This window comes from Thamnophis elegans, chromosome 1, assembly GCF_009769535.1.
Source record: "Thamnophis elegans isolate rThaEle1 chromosome 1, rThaEle1.pri, whole genome shotgun sequence".
Lineage (NCBI taxonomy): Eukaryota > Metazoa > Chordata > Lepidosauria > Squamata > Colubridae > Thamnophis > Thamnophis elegans.
The window spans coordinates 92,290,504-92,310,289 of record NC_045541.1 but is presented as its reverse complement, the minus strand read 5'-3'; the positions used below and the strand labels follow the sequence as shown (position 1 = coordinate 92,310,289).

At 36.9% G+C, this 19,786-nt stretch overlaps 1 protein-coding gene across 2 annotated transcripts in view; it reads left to right on the top strand.

Annotated features, from left to right (window-relative positions):
* Positions 1–19,786, top strand: part of ELP4 (elongator acetyltransferase complex subunit 4) — a 139,265-nt gene that overhangs the window by 2,038 nt on the left and 117,441 nt on the right. For both annotated transcript variants that reach the window (XM_032224210.1, XM_032224218.1), the window contains exon 2: positions 4,058–4,093. In XM_032224210.1, the coding sequence (XP_032080101.1) occupies positions 4,058–4,093 (36 nt within the window). The remainder of the gene's footprint in view (positions 1–4,057; positions 4,094–19,786) is intronic.

Genomic DNA, 19,786 nt, shown 5'->3' with positions numbered 1-19,786 from the left:
CTGGTTTCCCCATTGACTTTGATTGTCAGACACTCACAAAAGCTGATTACATGGCTCCAGGACAGTGCAACTGTCATAAATATGAGCCAAGCATTGGCCAAGCATTTGAATGCCAAACATTCAAATTTTGATCGTGTGACCACGGGGATGCTGCAACACTCATAAGTATGAAAAATGGCGATAAGTCATTTTTTTCAGCTCTGTTGGAACTTTGAATGATCACTAAAGAAATAATTGTAAGTCAATAACTACCTGTACAGCATAACTTGATTTCAGAAAAAGATTAGATAAGATGTCTCCTATTTTGGTGGAGAAGATGAACAAATGGTTAAAATGATAATGCAGTCTGGCTGATTTACAACCATGAAGCTCCTAAAGGTTTCTGCATTGTCCTGGATGCAATCAATTACACTATTTATAAATTATACCAGTAGCTGGGATAGAAGTGATGGTAATTAGATTTGCACATTATATCAAGTTAAAGATACCAAGTATTAGTGCACAGCCAACAATAAGAAATAACACATTCCATAGTAACAAAACATGCACCAATTTCAATCCTGATTCTGTAAAACAGAAATAAATAAATCAAAGCCAGCAGTAATTTTGACATGCCACCTTTCTGTCCTTGAAATAGCTCTATGGTTTTATAGATTCTCAGTTTTATCCCAAGCCATCTCCATGGAAAGTCTTTTCAAAAGAAGAAAAATGGAGGAGGAAAATGGCAGCTGGTTGTTGCTATTGCTGTAGACAAAATAAGAATGGAAACCCAATATCATAATTGTGTCAATTAGTGTTTGTGACTGTTCCTGGAGTTGTGGATGCTCCATCACTGGAAGCAGAGATTGGATAGCCAGGGATGCAACAAGATCTCCTGCCTTGGACAGCGGGTTGGACTAGAAGATCTCCAAGGTCGCTTCCAGCTCTGTGATCCTAAAGAGTTTGACAACTATCTTAAATTGGTAGTTTTGAAATGATGGGCCATGACCATGACACAAGCACTAGTGGGATGAAATTACAGTGTTGAAAAACTGTTAAGTGTTGCATAAATAAAACAGGAGCACTGTCAGAACTTACTCCTGCTTTCTTTGGGCAATCCCATTGTGGGCTTGCATAGGCAAGGCAGGGAGGAAAACCTAGAATGAGTTATGAGTCATGCAGGCATAGCCATATTTCAGAATTGCAGAAATGTTATTGTTTAGTTTAGCACACATATTCATTTATTATTTACAGGGCTGTGGAAGGTTTGGAAGTTAACCAAATCAATTCATAAACAGCCGGAATGCTGGGCCAATGTGATAGAATAATTTAAGGTATGATAAGTACACGTCCTATATCTAAATAAGAAAAAACAAATACATTGCTATCAGATTGGGGATTTGTTTATTCAATTTATATGCCTCACAAAGTCTCAATAGATTTCACATGTAAAAGCATAAAAATGAGAAAAAATAACAATAATTGATAAATATAAAAGAATAAAAGATGATAAGGATACAAAATCCAAACCAGAATAAGGGGGAAAGGGGGGAGCTTCACTTACCCTAGCCAAAGGTAAGGGAGGAGAGTCAGGTCTTCAAGGCCTTTTTAAACACCAGCAAGATGAACACCATCCGAATCTTGGATGGAACTTCATTCCGTAGGATAAGCGTTGCTATAGAGATGGTGCACTTCTAGGGTCCCAAGAGGTGGCATTGTTTAATCAAAGAAACTCAAGTGTGTGCCAGTCCTGCCATATCAAATCAGGCAGATACTAGTTCTGCTTAGCCACACTGTTTGTAAGAAAAATCTAGCACCTATAGCAATAGCAGTTAGACTTATATACCGCTTCATAGGGCTTTCAGCCCTCTCTAAGCGGTTTACAGAGTCAGCATATTGCCCCCAACAATCCGGGTCCTCATTTTACCCACCTCAGAAGGATGGAAGGCTGAGTCAACCCTGAGCCGGTGAGATTTGAACAGCCGAACTGCTGAACTGCAGCTGAAGTAGCCTGCAGTGCTGCATTTAACCACTGCGCCACCTCGGCTCTTCTGTAGATTCCCAGATGAATATGAATAAGTAATGCAGTATAACAAAAAAAGACCACTGCATTAACAGAAGCTTTGTATGTTGTATACCAGAGATAATAATTCCGCTGTATTATCTCCAGAGTTACAGGATAACAGTTGGGAGGGACCTTGGAGGTTCTTCTAGTCCAATCCCCTGCTCAGGCAGGAATCCTATACCATTTCAGACAAATGGTTGTCCAATCTCTATTTTAAAAAAATTAGTGTCACATGTTTAGAGTCACATGTAATTAAATGTTACAGTTGTCAGAAAATTTCTCCTTAATCAGTTTCCATCCATTTCTTCTTGTCTTGCTTTCAGATGCTTTGGAATAGGTTGACTCCCTCTTCTTTGTGGCAGCCCCTGAGATATAGGAATACTGCTATCATGTCACCACTCCTAGTCCTTCTCTTCATTAAACTAGACATACCCAATTCCAGCAACTGTTCTTTATATGTTTTAGCCTCTAGTTCCCTAATCATCTTTGTTGCTCTTCTCTATAATCTTTCTAGAGTCTCAACATCTTTTTTGCATTGTTAATTAATCAGTGAAACAACTTGTCTCCAGAAGTTGTGAATGCTCCAACATTAAAAGTTTTGGCTACCAAAACTGGATGCAAGTATTCTGAGTGTGGTCTTGCATGGCATTATGAAATGGTACTGACACATCACATGATCTTGAGTCTATCCCTCTCTTAATGCAGCCTAGCACTAAATTGTGTTTTTTGGCAGCTGCAGCATACTGCTGGCTCATATTTAAGTGATTGTCCACTGGAACTCCAAGATCCCTCTCATAGGATACTATTATTGAGCCAGGTACCAGCTGCACTATACAGTACCTGTGCATTTGGTTTTTCTTGTCTAAATGTAGAACCTTACTTTTTTCACAATTGAATTTCATTTTGTTAGATAGTGCCCAATGTTCAAGTCTCCTAAGATCCTTTTGTATCTTAAGCCTATCTTCTGGAGTATTGGCTATTCCTCCCTGCTTGGTGTTGTCTGCAAATTTAATGAGTTCCTCATCTATCCCCTCATCCTAATCATTGATGAAAATGTTGAAGAATACTGCACCCAAGACAGAGCCTTGGAGTGCCCCACTGCATACTTCCCTCCATGTAGATGCCGTTCCATTGAGGACTACACTTTGCATGTGGTTGGTCAGTCAGTTATTTATGGGAAGATTTCTTAAGTAGCATAGGTGCTTACCTAGAAAATTGTGAGCCTCTTTCAAACAGTAGGTGGAAGGCCACCAGAAATGATTAAGTGGATACCTGAATTGAGCAGGGAGAACTACATGATGTCAAAATTCTTTCTAAATCATATCTATGTTTCTATAATATTCTAATGGGAAATATTTTGTAAGTAAACAAATGCATTTAGATATGCAGTTATATATTTATAACATAAATATTGATATTTTTATTTTGGTTAGTAGAGAGAAGAAAATATGGGTACAATAAAGGTATCCTTGCCCTTCTACTAGGTGATCTTTTCGGAATGGAAACAAAATTTAAAATAACTTTTAGCTTGGTTTTTCTTTCTTCCATTCAATTATGATTTTCAGAGACTGCCTAACAGCTGCAGTTTTCCTGGCAAGATTTTTTAGAAGTAATTTGGAACAAAGAATACACTTCAAGTTAGCACTGGGTCTTGATAAATCATTGAAGAATGTTTAACTGTATCTTATTTTCAAATGATTGCTCAAACGGCATTATTTTACATGTGCATAATATAATACTGAAACAAAGGAATTTAGACTGATTGTGATAATACTATTAAAATACCTAAGTTAAGTTTCATAGAACTCTGCAAGTTCTTTTCATTATACCATTAAAATAATTGTAGACTATGATATGTAAATATATGTAGTATGAATGAATTGTAAAAAATATTAGGCAGGTAATTAAAATGTTTTTCACATTGCACTGTTATCTTCATATATCACCCTTTTTTGATAATACTAATTCTTTGAAACTATGTATGCTTATTTATTAAATTCATTTTGTTCTCAGGTGGAGGTTTGGCAATTGGAACCCTCCTTCTTATTGGTTAGTATGACATTTTTCCAATATCACAACTTGCTAGCAATTATATATGCATAAAATTATTTAATTATCATTACAATATTTTGGAAACTATATAACCAATTCTTTTAATAAATTCTACTTAAATGGCATGTATGCATGATGTAATACTTTCATATTGGGGAGGGGGGGATTGGCCCAGTAGAGTTGTAATGCTGTTGAAAAGATTTGACTGCAGGTTTCCTTTTTTCTTTCATGTCTTATCGCCGAAAACAATTTTAGCAGTATTCCCTTTTGTATTATTGCTTTCCATTCCTGTATCATTGTTAATTCCCATAATAACTAAAGTTGAAAGTGGAAAGTATTTTTCTAGTTTATTCAAATTGCTAAATTGTGTGTTTTTAGTGTAGGCATTTCCGTTGTAATACAAATCTTGGAAAGAAGTATTCTAAGGTTTTATTTGAAATAAGTCTTCAAACTCTATCAAAATTATATAAAACACCCAATCGTTTCTAAACTTCTAAAAATACTAACATTTTAAATGACATACCAATGGCATTAGGAGATTGGATTCCGTCAGGTGAAATGATGTATTAATTCCTTGATCTCACCTCCCTTACCTGCTCTAGAAAATTTGGGGATTTTGGAACATGTTTATGTCATGAACTACATTTAAGAAGAGGAATTGGTGTAAATCTCCTCTTGTAATGTTAGATTAAAGCCTAATTTAGCAGATCTCTATGTTTTCTTGCAGTCATTAACAATACAGGTAGCCCTCATATAGGACCATTAACTTAGCCATTTAGCAAAGCTGTCGCTAAGTGAAACTGCAACTGTGCTTGTGATCTTACTTCAGCTTTCCTTTACTTTACAGACATGAAAAGGTTACAAACAAGAGGCTTGATTGCAAGATTACTTTTTCCATCATTGTGATAGCTGAATAGTCACTGCATGAGACAGTAACTAAACAAGGACTATCTGTATGCATAGAAGGTTAGTATGCAGGAATAACTTTCCCCTGCATGCCAAGTTTAGACAATGAGGATGACAAAGAGATCAGGGAAATAAAATACTAGAAGTTCTTCACATAAGCTTTTGCTCTTACAGGATTGCCTTTAGCAACTGTTTTATTATACTGGCTTTTTATTGATTAAAAAGAAAACTGAAAGAATACAGATAAAATAATGATGTTTTATTATTAAAAAAGATAACGTTATTTAATTTCCTCTACCAAAACATAAAAACAAAGAAGAAGTTTGACAGAATCGAGTGTTGTACATACAGTGAGTCTAATATAGAAGATGAGCTTACTAGAAAGAGTAACTTGATCACATTGGAGCTAGCATTAGCAATAGCATTTAGGCTTATATACTGCCCCATAGCACTTTACAGCTCTCTGTAGAAGTATTATTTGCATATTGCCCCCAACAATCTGGCTCGTCATTTTACCAAACTTAGAAGGATGGAAGGCTGAGTCAACCTTAAGCTCTTCAGGATCAAACTCCAGGCTGTGTGTGGGCAGAGTTTTACTGCAATACTGCTCTTTAATCACCGTATCACCAGAGTTCCAGAGTTAGTAGTAAAAAAAGATAAGTGATAAGTTTAAATGGTAGAGTAGAAGGAATTTCAACCAATTTCCTTGTATTTAACTACAATGACAATAAAGATTATACATACTTATTTTGAATAATTCATTTAAAACTTATTATACTTTTAATGTGTATGCATCTCACAGCAATTTATAACAATAATGTAAAATATTGTTATAAAATAAAAAAACAGCTCCCATGGAATTGGATAATATTTATTCAGTATTTAGTTTTTAATGCCTAATTTTTTTCCTTTGTTTGTTAGATTTTCTCATTTAAATTAGGAATTTTTTTAAAAGGAGAAAAATATAGAATCCTATGTTTCTTGTCCAACATACTATAGCAAAATCATGGTTTCAGAATAGATATTGAGATATTGCTGTAATTTATTTGAGAAAGAAGAAAATCTTGCAGTGTTAAATCATTAAGGAAGAAGGAAAGAGGATCCATTTGTTGATGGTGTCTAAAATAAGTCATACTAAAGAAACAGCAGAAGAAAAGTATATTCACTTAGACAAGGGGAAAGATATTTGTATGATAGAATATTTAGGCTACTCTCCTTCCTACAGAAAATGGCATTTACTTGGAATGTATAACTTGTTGCCTTGTGCTTCATAAATAATTCCTTGATGCAGGTTAAATTGAGTCACAAATCTGAAAAGATCAAAATTCCTGCAGTACATTATTACACAGGTCTGCAAAAAAAATTTTTTCGAGAGCTGTTTCATAATCTTTATGTTATTGGTGCTTTGAATCCGAAAATGTCCTCCATTTTGTCTGTAGGACATTACGTTTCCTGACAATTTAAGTAACTATGTTACATAAGGCAATACCTCAAAATAAATGGAAATAGACTTATAAAATTAAAGTTTTATTACAGTATTTTCATGAAAATCCTTTTTTGAACTGAAATGAGCTCACCTACACACACTAAACTCGATTCTTCTTCCTTGTGAGGCTCCTCTTGGTGCATTTACGCTTGTTAGTAGCTTCTGGAATGTCTCTCTGAAGCATCCAACAGTAGTCTGCCATCATTGTAATGCTCCATTTTCCCTGGTATCTCCTTTCCATCTCTTTAATGTCTTGGTGGAATCGTTCACCTTGTTCCTCACTCACAGCTCCCAAATTTTCAGGAAAGTACTCAAGGTGGGACTGGAGGAAATGCACTTTCAAACTCATCAGGCAACCTAAAGCTTGAAATGCTTTCAGCATTCTTCCGACGATCTTTTTGTAGTGAGGATCTTTGTTATTGCCTAAAAATTTCTGTACGACTTCTTTAAATGCAATCCACCCTTCTTTTTGAGGATCCGTCATGGTATTGACAAACTCTTCATCAACTATAAGCCTTGTAATGTTTGGTCCGACGAACACAACTTCCTTCAATTTTGCCTCAGACAGCCATGGAAACTTGGTGACCAAGTATTTGAAGCATTCTCCATCTCTTGGAAGTGATTTTACTAATTGCTTCATCAATCCCAATTTTATGTGGAGAGGTGGTAGAAGAACTTCATGGGAAGGTACCAAAGTTTCTCGGAGGACATTTTTTTCACCAACTGTTAGCACCCTCGGCTGCCAACTCTTCTTGGTCCAGTGATTTTGTCGGTCTCGACTGTCCTATAGACACAGAAAACAAGGGTATTTTGTATACCCAGCTTGTTGCCTAAGCAGCATGCACAAGACCTTCAAGTCCCCACACACTTGCCAACCATGGTCTTCATATTTAAGTTTACGAAGAACCAATTCTAAGTTCTCGTAGGTTTCCTTCAAGTGTACGGAATGACCTACAGTGTAAAAACAGTTGTGGAATAAAACTGCTTTGAGATTTCTTGTTGAAGAATCTATAAAAAGATACCATTGTTCTGAATCATATTGGATTTTAAATTGACCCATCAGACCTTCGACATCGATGCAGTAAACCAACTTGTCTTCCTGGGCGAAGTAAGGAATGAACTCCTTTTCACAATGTCTGAACCATGAAGATGACACTCCTGGCAACAATAAATTCCTGCTTTTCATCCTTGATCTGAGTAACTCAGCGGCATCTTTGGGAAGATTCAAGTCTCTTACCAAATCATTCATCTCCTCCTGAGAAAACAATTTTGGTCTTGTATCATCTTCAAAGTCAGAACTTGATTCGTCATCTGGTTCAGGTATAACTTCACCTTCATCGGAGCTAGGTATCTCTTCCAAGGTAGCAGGGGGCTTGGGTACTGGTATATCTGTGCCATGGGGGATGGGACGAATTGCTGAGTGAAGATTGGGGTATAAAATGGAATGCTTCCATTTGGAATTAAACCCTTTCACATTGCATGAACAAAAGTAACAGTCATCACTATGGTTCTTTTGCTCTCGCCCTACCATAGGAATCCATAACGGAAAGATTTTTTCTTACCCTTGAACCGGTTTCGGAGATCATCAACACATCTTTTGCACACTTTATGAGGTGCCCAAACTTTATCCTGATCTCCAATTTTTAGTCCAAAGTATGCAAAGTATACTTTTTTCACAAAGTCTGTAATATTCTGCTGTTGCTTCAACACACTGTATATTCACCAGAGATGAAACAGAAACTGTCTGGCGAATTAATACACTTTTGCGGAGCCGTAACATAATGGTTGAAAAATTATGAGCTAACATGAATTGCGATGAAAAAGTGTGAACAGCTATAACCAAGAACCTGATGATGATTCGTGCACAACTGTGGCATGCAAGAGAGAGCAGCTCTGTCTGTACACGAGACGTCACAGTGCTGGCCACGCCCCCTGCACTGACCGGAGATGCTGCTATCTGCCCTATGTCTCCCTCCCACTGGATTCTTCAGGAAAGATTAACCCCTTCTACCATTAGAAGCATACACTTAAAACTTGCTTAGCTTATATATATATTGCTGATCATCAGATTTATAGTGCTATATTTTTTTACATAACTCGGGCAAACCCGTAAGGTTTTTTTGGCATTTTATATCTTAAATGCACTTATGTGAATTTATTAATAGTAATTTGGACTTTAAATTTGGTTAAAAACCCATAATATAAAAAAATACCAAAAATTTTAAATAATTGATAAATTTGAAGACAATTTTGCATGTTGTGGCAAATCATGACGTCTAGGAGTTTTTTCAATATTTTATTTGTTTTTAGCACACCAAAATACATGGAAATTAGATGAAAATAATCAAACAGCTTTTTAGTCACAGACCTGTATTATCTAATATGCATATTAACTTTTAATGCATTTTAGTAATTTGCTAATATGAAAAGAAAGCAAAAAAGTAAAAACACTAAATGGATGAACTATCATTTTTATAATACCTTATAAAACCAAAAAATAGAAAAGCCCATGCTGAATTATAATATAAAAAGCTACCTAACAATGGGAGTGGGGAAGGAATATGTAGTGTTTCAAATGAAGTTACCAGAAATCCTTCTGTATTATCATCTTGCTCCTCTAGCAATACACTTATTACCATGTTTCCCCGAAAATACCAGAGGGTCTTATATTTTTCTGACCCACAAAATATGGCCTTGGGATTATTAAAGGGGAGGGCTTATTGTTTTTTGGTTGCCGGGCGGCTGCTCCCTTGTGACCATAGAGCATACTTCCAGAGTGGCATCCATCCTCCTTGTGCTTTGAAAGCCACAAAAAATCCCAAGTGGCAGGTGGCATCAGCAGTGGTGATGCCCTGGCTTTGCAGGTACTGTAGAGTTAGCCAAGAGTATCGTGAGCCTGCGAGTCGCGCGAGCGGGGAGCAGAAAAGCCGCTCACGCAACCCCCTTCCAGCCATGCAGAGCCCCATTCACTCACCTAGAGGCATTCCAAAGGTGCCGAGGTGTGGGAGGCAGAGGGTAGCGAACAGGCGCTAGTGTTGCTTGGTGCCTTCCAGGTATCACTAGGTTGGTCAGCGGTGCTGTGCCCAGCTGGCAAGGGGGGGTTGCTGGGCGGCTGCTCACGGGGTGGTCACCTCATGGCTGCTGTGTTGCTGCTGCGACAGTGCAACACAGCCATTCGACCCTGAGGCTGTCCCCGGCTCTTCGGGAGCCCGCTCACAAGAGAGCAGCTGCCCGGCAAACCCCCCTCTTCAGCTGGGCACAGCGACGCTGACCGACCTAGCGGTACCCCCGAAAGCACCAAGCAACGTGAGCACCTTTGCCCCCCACCTCATTCCCACAACTTGGCGACTTCAGGATACCACTAGGTCGGCGAGCGGTGCTCTGCCTGGCCGGAGGGTGGGGGATTGTCCAGGGGGCTTATTTTCAGGGGGTGCTAATATTTTTGCCCACCCGAAATATGTGGCAAGGCTTTAGATTCAGGACAGGTCGTATTTTCGGGGAAACACGCTATTATTATTTTTTTCTTTAGCCTAGGAAATCCATATTATTGAAAATGTTCTTCCAGCGGAGAATAATAAAATAGTGTAACCTTTAATAAGTCTGGAATCTGTTTTGGTTGAATAATTTTTTTTAAAAATATTTAGAATGTTTTGTATACACTAGTTAGAATAGATCTTCTCCTCTTTCCTCAAAGCCCCTATGTGTATCAAATGTAGGAGAACCCCCAGGGCATATTTGGAGGCATGTGGGGAAGGAAAAAGGAAAATCACCTTAGATCACCAGAAGCCAGTTGTGTAACGTTGTTGTTGTTGTTATATTGTGTTCATACTAAAACGTACAGTAGTTGGTTAAGCATAAATTGATGTATAAGCCCAATTGATCATAAATATAGCTTAGAAACAACTACTGCATTTGTACCACCAGCTAAAATGATTCTTTCAAATGTATGTTATGTTTTGGTAAACTGGATGAATTAAAAGTTTCTTTCTTTTCTTTGATGTGCCTTTAAAACTAGATGACACTTTTCTGCAGGAAAGAAATCTCTTGGATTTTGTATTTTTAAAGTTGCAATAGTTTTACTAAATAAACTCTCTGAAAATTCCTAATAATGCTTGAATGAAAGCCATTGTGAAGGATACGCAGAATCCTTGATCTGAACCTGCAGAATGATGGTTCCAGAATTCCTACTGTAATCGTGATTTTTTTTTAGTATTCTTTCTGTCCACACGCACACACCACATTCACTTTATCAAATTTTAATCTTTTATATTAACTGTGTTGGAGGGAGATAAAGAATTTCCATATTCCAGAATACGAATGGTATATATTTGAAGCAAAAAATTATACATTGGTTCTTCATAATTTCTACAAACACAATGAGTAAAACATTAATGTGGCATTAACAATTTCTTCAATCTCTTAAGATTGTGTTGCTGATGTGCATGAAGTACAAAATATACTAAAAATCCTGTCAAAATTATTAGTGATACAATTTTTTTTTCTCTAAAAATTGACCGTATACATCAAAATTAGAAGTATATTCTAAAATGAAACTGCAGGTCTTTTATAACTGTCATTTAAAATATTTTCTTCATCATGTTTTAAGGAAGCACTCATGTCTTAAAGGTTATCTTATAAAGGTTATCTTTCACTTAGTAGCTAAGGTCAGGTTAATAAAAGCTCAAATTTTGGGGAAAGGCAGGACTATTCTTGTTCAGTCTAAGCCTTGAAGCAATTTCAACTATTTTAATTAGCTACATTTTTTTGTTTTAGGTATGCAATTTAACCTATTTCACTTGTCAGTGTAATTGACTTTATCACCTCTTTAAAAGTTAAAAGATAATCTTTAGCAAAGTACAAAACAGTGATTTGCTAAATATAATTATACAAAATACAAGTTGTCAAATTTTACTTTTCTCCCGATGGCAATTTGCCAAGTAATGTAATGTGTATGTTTGTTAACTCTGTATTGGCATGTGCTAATTAAAATACACATATCACTGATTAACCTCCTTTGAGCTTTGAGACTTTTATGGACATTAATAAAATATTTCATATGCAATTTTAGATGGTGAAGATGATTAAAACACTCTCATCTCATTAACTAGGGCAAATTATGTGAGTTCTGCAACTTAGGAAATGTTCACCTTAGGTCACAGTATTATTCTATAGTACTATGAATAATAATGATGACTTAATAGTGATTTATTACGACAGATTCCAACAGCAGGATAATCTGTCTGTCTACATAAAATTGTACTTGCAGATATACTGCACATAATTCTCTTTCCCCAATACAAATTTGATGTGTTTCTTACATATAAATACAGGTAGTCCTTGTGTTACAATGGCAGTTGTAATGGAAATTCCGTCGCTAAGCAATGTAGTCATAAAGTGTAATGTCAGTTGGCCATATCACTTAATGATAGCAATTCCAGCAGTCCTGGTTGCTGTCATTAAGGATATACATGATTGTGACTTCTTACTTATGGCTTCCCCATTATCTTTCCTTGTGGGAAGGTGGCAAGAAGTCAAAAATTGCGATCACATTACTATGGAAATGCTGCAGTGGTTGAAGCTATTGTGAATATCATTCCTTCAGCACTATTGTAACTTTGAAAAGTTGCTGAACAAATGGTTGTAAACCAAAAACTACTTTCGTAGTCTTACATATTTATAGCAAACTGAGCTTATAATATATCAAAAATACAGCATAAGCAAGACAATGTTTGCTCCTATTGTTTCCCAGTGCCTGACACATTGATATAAGCTATAGGTTTGCCACTATGAGGTATTTTTTGTTATTCATTTCCTTTTGTGCACCCGCACAGCACACATCGTGGTGATAAAGTCATGTGGATGTATTATGAATACAGATTTGCTCAGTATCATGCATTTAACCTTTATATTGACTTGTAACTTTAATACACTGGATGCATAGTTACATGCATTTATTAAAAAATAATTAGTAACTTCCTATGCTTTTGCTTCCTTTTATAATTTAGGTAGTAATTTCAATTTTTTTTATAAAGTTTTTTATTTTTTAATTTTCATAACAAATAACCACATGTATACTATTACATAACCAATATCATATTATATTGTTAAATGTTTACATCAATTTGTCATACCAACTCCCAAAAACAATCATTGGCTCTTCTGCTCTCCATACACCATATTTGTACCCTATCTATCACTTTCTTCTCCCTCTCTCCTCCCTACCTCCTTTCTTCCCTCTGTCATCCTTCTGTTGTCTACTTCCCCTTTCTCTCTCCTTCTCCTCTCTCCCCTTTCCACTCCTTCTTTCTCTCCTCCTCTTCCCCCCACCCTCTCTCCTATCCCTCTCTTCTTCCCTTACCTCTCTCCTCTACGTCACACTCTTCCTCTCATTTACTTGGTGTATTTCAGCCTCTGAGCAAGCTCCATTTTATGTTGATACTATTTATAATTCCTTTTCAATATACATATTTAATTTTAACATATATCTTCTTCCTCCTTTTTTTAAAAGAAAAAAGTGTACATATGTAATAATTCAGTGACGTGCGGTGAGCTTCATGACTGGTGAGGCAAGCACAAAAGCCCCGCCGAAGCCCCGGCGCCATGTCCGCCATAGAGTGGGACCGGGACCCGCTCTATGGCGGATGCGATGCCTGGGCTTCGGCAGCAGGGCTCTAAAGTGGCGGCAGGGCCCGGGCGGCAGGACTTTAAAGTCCCGACACCATCCGCCATAGAGCGGGACCCTCACATGCCATGAAGCTCACCGCACGTCACTGATTCTGGCAGTTCAAACTCTGCTCTGCAGCCTCAAAACAATTTTAAGCAAATGAAGTGAACAGCGCAGTTGGGGGGGGACGGGACAGAGAAGTGGGGGGGGTTGTCTCTAGGAAAGCCCAACGCAGTGGGTGAAAATGCACTGAATCTGGTTCAACCCACGCCCTTTCGCTCGAGAATGATGCTGCGGATAAGTGAGTCGGTCTCAAAGTTTTAACTCCTCCTTTAGGGCAGAAGAGAGTTGAGAATCCCGAAAAACCACTTCTTAGTTCGGCCTTTCCAAACCCGGACACTCTCCGGGGGAGAGGAATAGGAGGGAAGGGGTCACTCCTCGGGAGTCTATCTAGCCAGCAGCCCCAGGAGACACCCCCCCAGAGAAGAATTGGGGCCACCAAAGCTCCCACACCCACCCATCCATGGGATGCAAGAGACAGCAAGGCTTGCAGCGAAGGGAATCTGGACCCTGGGAAGGTTGGGGAGGGGTGAAGAGCGAGCTCACTCCTCTCTCCTCTGAAGCGCGCCCTCCAAAATAACCCGCCCAACGTAAGCGTGCGCAACTGCAACAAGGCATGATTCGCTGCTCCCAGATCAGGAGGCAGGAGAATCAGTGCCTCCTTTGCGTATGAAATCTTTCGCTTTTTAACCCTTGCTTAACTTTTAAAAGGTGAAAAATTCCTTATGCAAAGGAGGCCCATAGTTCTCTCGCCTCCTCCTATAGTTAACACTAAGCAGAATCCAAGTCACTGTGACTTGGAGTCTGGTAGCAACTTTCTTGGCTTTAATTATTTTTTTAAAATTCTTTAAAATTCTTTCCTTTTCCTGAGGAGACTGGTGAGGCCCCGCCTCCCCTGCGTCTAGTGACTGCACGTCCCTGTAATAATTGCATTTTTAAACCACCACCACTCCAGCCTATTTTTGGCCAAGATGTAGACCTGGTTACGATTCCCAGCTATTCTCATCATTATATTTATATAGTTATGCATCCTTACACGCCCCAAATTTGTAGTTCTGTCCTTATAATCTCAATAATTTCCCATTGTAAGTATATTTCATGTTCCCTCTCCATTTTTCCATATCTTGACAGCTTACCCTTAATTATCTTTAAATAACAATCCTTACTGTTCAATGTTCATTACAATTCCATTAATCTACTATATAGAATAACAAGCAGTACACATCTCACTTTGTCCATCATCTTAGAAGTTCTATATGTGTCCATATTTCATGTATTTTAACTTTTACTTAATTGTCCTTCCATTGACATATTCAATCAGTTAGCAACTCAGTTTCATTATCATGTATAAAAGTGAGTCACATACCTCTACTTTACATTCTCCGCATAACAGTTTCATATTTGACCTTTATATTTTAACCTTTATTTAATTATCTTTCATTATTATATTCAATCAGTTAGCAACTCAGTTTTATTATCATATATAGGAATAAACCATATATCTCAGCTTTATATTTCCCATATAACAATTACTAATTGTCTGATTTTTTTTCCTAGTAAGCTTTTTGTCCCACTTCTCTATTCCTGTCTTCTCCCTTTTCTTTATTTTGACATGTCCACCTTCTTCAATTTTCCCCAAGCCACTGTCAACCCCAGTGAAATCTTTTGTATTTCCCTTTGTTGGGGCGTAATCCCCTCTTCAATTTTCCCTATGCCACTGTCAAACTTAGTGAGATCTTTTGTCTGCTTTTTATTTCCTTTTGTTGAGACACATCCCCCTTTTCAATTTTCTCTGTACCACTGTCAAACCCAATGAAGTTTTTTGTCTGCTTTTTATTTTCCACTGTTTCTACACCTTCATTATCCCCCCTCTTCTTCCTTCACTTCTTCCTTCACTTCCTGGTACTCCTTAATATCTATCTTCAAATTCTATTTAGACTTGATTTTAATGATTTATGCATATTTTTAATAATTTCATGTAGTTCTTCAAATTCCCACCTTTCCATAATGTCCAGTTCTAAAATTACAGTTAGTTATACAGTTCTTATTTCAGAGTTCTGGTCCAACTTAAATTTAGCTAGTTCACCTGATGTGGAGTGGAAGAGAGGTGGGGGCTATCTTGATCCTTTGTTCTTCCTTCGGCAAAACAAAAAGGAAAAGGAAAAGAAAAAAATTCATCCTTTCGCCACTCTTGATTTTATTCCCCCCACCTTGTTACCTTAATGTTCAGTACCAAAATTGCAGTTAGTTATAAAGTTCTTATTTCAGAGTTCTGATCTACCTTAAATTTAGCTAATTCAGCTGATGTGAAGAGGAAGAGAAGCAGGAGCCATTTTGACCTTTTGTTCTTCCTTCAGCAAAAAAACCCCAAACCTTTGTATTTTCCCAGTTCTTGATTTTATTATTATTATTATTTTTCCCTTGTTACCTTCCGCCTCTCGTTGGTTATAATTGCTCAAAATATATTAATTGCAACAAAATCAAAATACAGCAAATCTCTGGTACGTTTCTCTTCTCCTCCTGCTTTTCCAAATTCTGGAATTCTGCATTTGGTTAATTAAAACTTTCTGCTCAGAATTTCACATTCCATTCGCCACACAGACAAGATTAGGTTATCAGTGAGAAAATAGTGCTTTCTCCTTGAGTTTTTGTCCCTTGTTATATTCCATTTCTTATTTCTCATTAATTTGGATACTTAAGATATATTACCATATTTTTCCGAGTATAAGACGCAGCAAGGTTTTGAAGAGGCAAATTTTAAAAAAAAGTTTTTGCACTCTATTAGCCTCCCAAAAACGGCCCATTTTTCATGAAAACGGGCCTGTTCTTTTTTCAAAAAAGGCATGGATATCCTTTAGGGGGCTTGCAGAGTGCTCCTGGGGGGGGAGCAAAAATGAGCAAAAAACAGCCCGTTTTTGTTTTTAAAAAAGTCATGGATAGCCTTTAGGAAGCTTATAGAGTGCTCCTGGGGACGGGGGGGGGTGTAAATTGAGCAAAAAACAGCCTGTTTTTTGCTCATTTCGGCCCTCCCCAGCCCCCAAGAGCTCTCTAAAAGCTTCCTACAGGCTATCCATGCCCTTCACAGCCATTTTGGTGAAGGGGGCAGGGTTTCAGCAGGCAAAAAATGCTGTATTCAGTGTATAAGATGCACCCAGATTTTCAGCCTCTTTTTTGAGGGAAAAAGGTGCATCTTATACTCCGAAAAATACGGTAGTTAGAAGAAACTCGAACGAAGCAAATCTCAGTATATTTTGGTTTCCATTTCACCCTCCTAGTCTCTTTTTAAAATTTATAGTTTATGTTTGAATGCGCCTGTCACTGAGCCGAGGTGGCGCAGTGGTTAAATGCAGCACTGCAGGCTACTTCAGCTGACTGCAGTTCAGCAGTTCGGCTGTTCAAATCTCACCGGCTCAAGGTTGACTCAGCCTTCCATCCTTCCGAGGTGGGTAAAATGAGGACCCGGATTGTTGTTGGGGGCGATATGCTGACTCTGTAAACCGCTTAGAGAGGGCTGAAAGCCCTATGAAGTGGTATATAAGTCTAACTATTGCTTGTTTTCTCCTTTTTGTCCAAATTGTTTAAAACAAATGGCTCACTTTTGGGCTAGTGATTCAACCCTCCATTTTTCCCCTTCTTTCTTTCTTTTTGCCAAAATCCCGATCTGTCCATAAATATTATTTATTTATACTCTCAAGGTTCTTTGCCTTTTCCAAATTCTGATTTATTACTGTGGGTTAATTTGATCTTCTTACCAGGCTTTCATCTCGTCTCCTGCATGCTTTGGCCTGAAGTCAGCTTCTTGTGCAGCCATGTTGCCATGCTGCCACCCCAATACTGATTCAGAGGGCAAATCTCCAACCTACGAGGGACCTGTTGCATTCCCTCGGTCTGATGAGATGCTGCCCCTTCTTACCCCCCCCCCACCCAAACAGGGAGGTTCCAATCCAAAAAGGATCTCAGCATTCGTTTGTCAGACAGAGTTCATGTGAGGCTCTTCAGAGCTCACACACACACCCCCACGTCTGTCCAGCTGAAGAACTTCTGGTCAACTGGTGGTAATTTCAATTTATTTGGAGTGTAAATGTATGTCAGAGACTACATGGAAGAAGCCTTGTGACTGAGCTTCTGTCTTGCAACTCTCTTTTCCTATAATGTGGTCTAATTTTGAATGCCATTAATAAAGTTCATTTCTTGCTTCAAGAAGTGAATAATACAAATGAAACTAATTTATAATCTTCAATTCCTAGATTTAAAAAAAATAGACTTCTGGGACTTGAATGCAGAATCCCACCCGTACAAATCATAGATTTACATTATACCAATAATATAATTCTTTTTTTAATTTTTTTTTAATTTTTGAATAGACACAAACAAACAAGACACAACAAACACCATAAAAACATATTCCATTACAAATTATAAAAAGTGTGTGACTTGGTTACAAAGAACTTTCATGTATCCCTTCCACAGTCATCACCTATAATCCATATCAAATTATATATTTACATCAAATATATGTATATATATTACTATCATACCTCATCCTTCATATGACTATAGTTGTTTTAACATCCCTTTATAACAAATATTCCAAAATTCAAAGCAAAACCACATAATGGCATTCCATTGTCTGTTTTCAATATCATCCAACAACATTCTATTTTTGTGAAACGTTCTAAATAAAAATTAATTACGTTTGATAAAGTTTCTAAACCTCCTTTCTTAATCACTGTTTACAGTTTATATCCAATTTCAATATTATAGGCTTTCATACATAACTAAGTTTCAAAACTTCCTTTCATGGTCACCATTTAAAATTTATACCAAATTTCCTCTTGTCGAACCAATACATATGTATACATTATATCATTATCAATTATTTATCTAACTATATCCATGATAAATCCAATTTCAATATTATAGGCTTTCATACATAACAAAATTTATAAACTTCCTTTCATGGTCACCATTTAAAAAGTTATTCCAAATTTTCCCTTGTCAAACCAATATATATGTATACATTATATCATTATCAATTATGTATCTAGCTATATCCATTATCACTTCATTTTAAACATAATGCTCTAATTTTAACTATTTAGCTAGTATTTTGTTAACAGTTTTCATATCTCAACCTGTGTCTTTCCAGTAGTGGTACAGTCTTATTTCTTTTGCCGTATATGGGATTAATCTTCTGGTTATTTCCTTAAACAACTTTGTGTAGACTTCTCTTCGCACCTTGTTGCTTGTTGCATGTCTTATAAATTCTTGAAACCCTCCATCAACTTCTTTAATCAACTTATCTTTGGTTATCAGTAGTGCTTTTGTCAAAGTTTCTCTCCTTAAATCCATCAATTCTTCTCTTTTTTCTCTTTCTATACCTTGAAATCTGGAGTAGAGCTCCTTTCCATCTCTCTTCCCTTTCCATGTTCCATTCTTTCCATTTCCAACCACGCTCAGATCACTGTCAATATCCACAGTTATCTTGCCTCTTTGTTCATTTTTCCCTTGGGTTTTTGAGACTCTAACGTCCACTTTTTCCATTTGCTGACTATCTTCAATTTTATCAAATTTTGCTGTATTGCCATCTATATTTTCCAATTTCTTCTCAATTCTCTCTGATGTTTCTAATAATTTTTGAATTTCAAACATAATCTGTTGTAATGTTATGGTTTTTCTTGGTATTGTGTCATTGTCCAATTTATAATATTCTTATATTATTGCATTTTAATTTAGGAAGTAAAAAACAACTAATTATTTTCCATTAATGGTGATCATTTTTTTCTTACTTATAAGAAAAAGTGACCAGTGTTAGAATAGAATTTTAGCAAAATATAGACCATTAAGATATTCCATAGCTCATCTCTGTTCCTTTTGTTTTCTTTCAGTTGTTTTCTGAATAGGGAAATTAAATTGCCAATTAACAAGTTAAAGTAAATTTATATCATGATGACAGTTACTCATTTAAAAAAACCCTCTTTAGAATGTATAATGAGATGTATGCAGTAATATATAGCAGTAGTAGGACATTGGATTAATAAGAACAAGGCAGAGATGATTTTATGAAATGTATCTGAAAAAGAAAAGCAATTATTATTACAAATAGCAAAGTTTAACATCAGTGTTGGTTAATTGGTTGATTGACTAATTGATTGATTACATTCCATCAAGTCATTGTTAACTTATCATATTGATAGATTTTCTCAATGACAGTCTGTACCTAACCTGAACTTTCAAATCTTCCAACAGTGTACTTACTGCCACTTTAACTCAGTCTATTCACTTTGCTGCTGGTCTTCTTCTCTTTTCTTCCACCGTTCCTAATATTAGAGCCTTCTTTGGGGTTTTCAGATAAGACTTATTTAGAGATAGGTATTCACATCATATGTCCAAAATAAGATAATCTGAATCTGGCCATTGCTACCTCAAGTGGGAATTCTGGGTTGATGTGTTCAATGATACATTTCTTTATTGTCTTGGGTGTCCACAATTTTCTTAGGAGTCTTTTTCAACACTAAATAATGTATCCAGGAAGAATTGAAAATCCTATGAAACAAGATACAGAAGTCAAGAT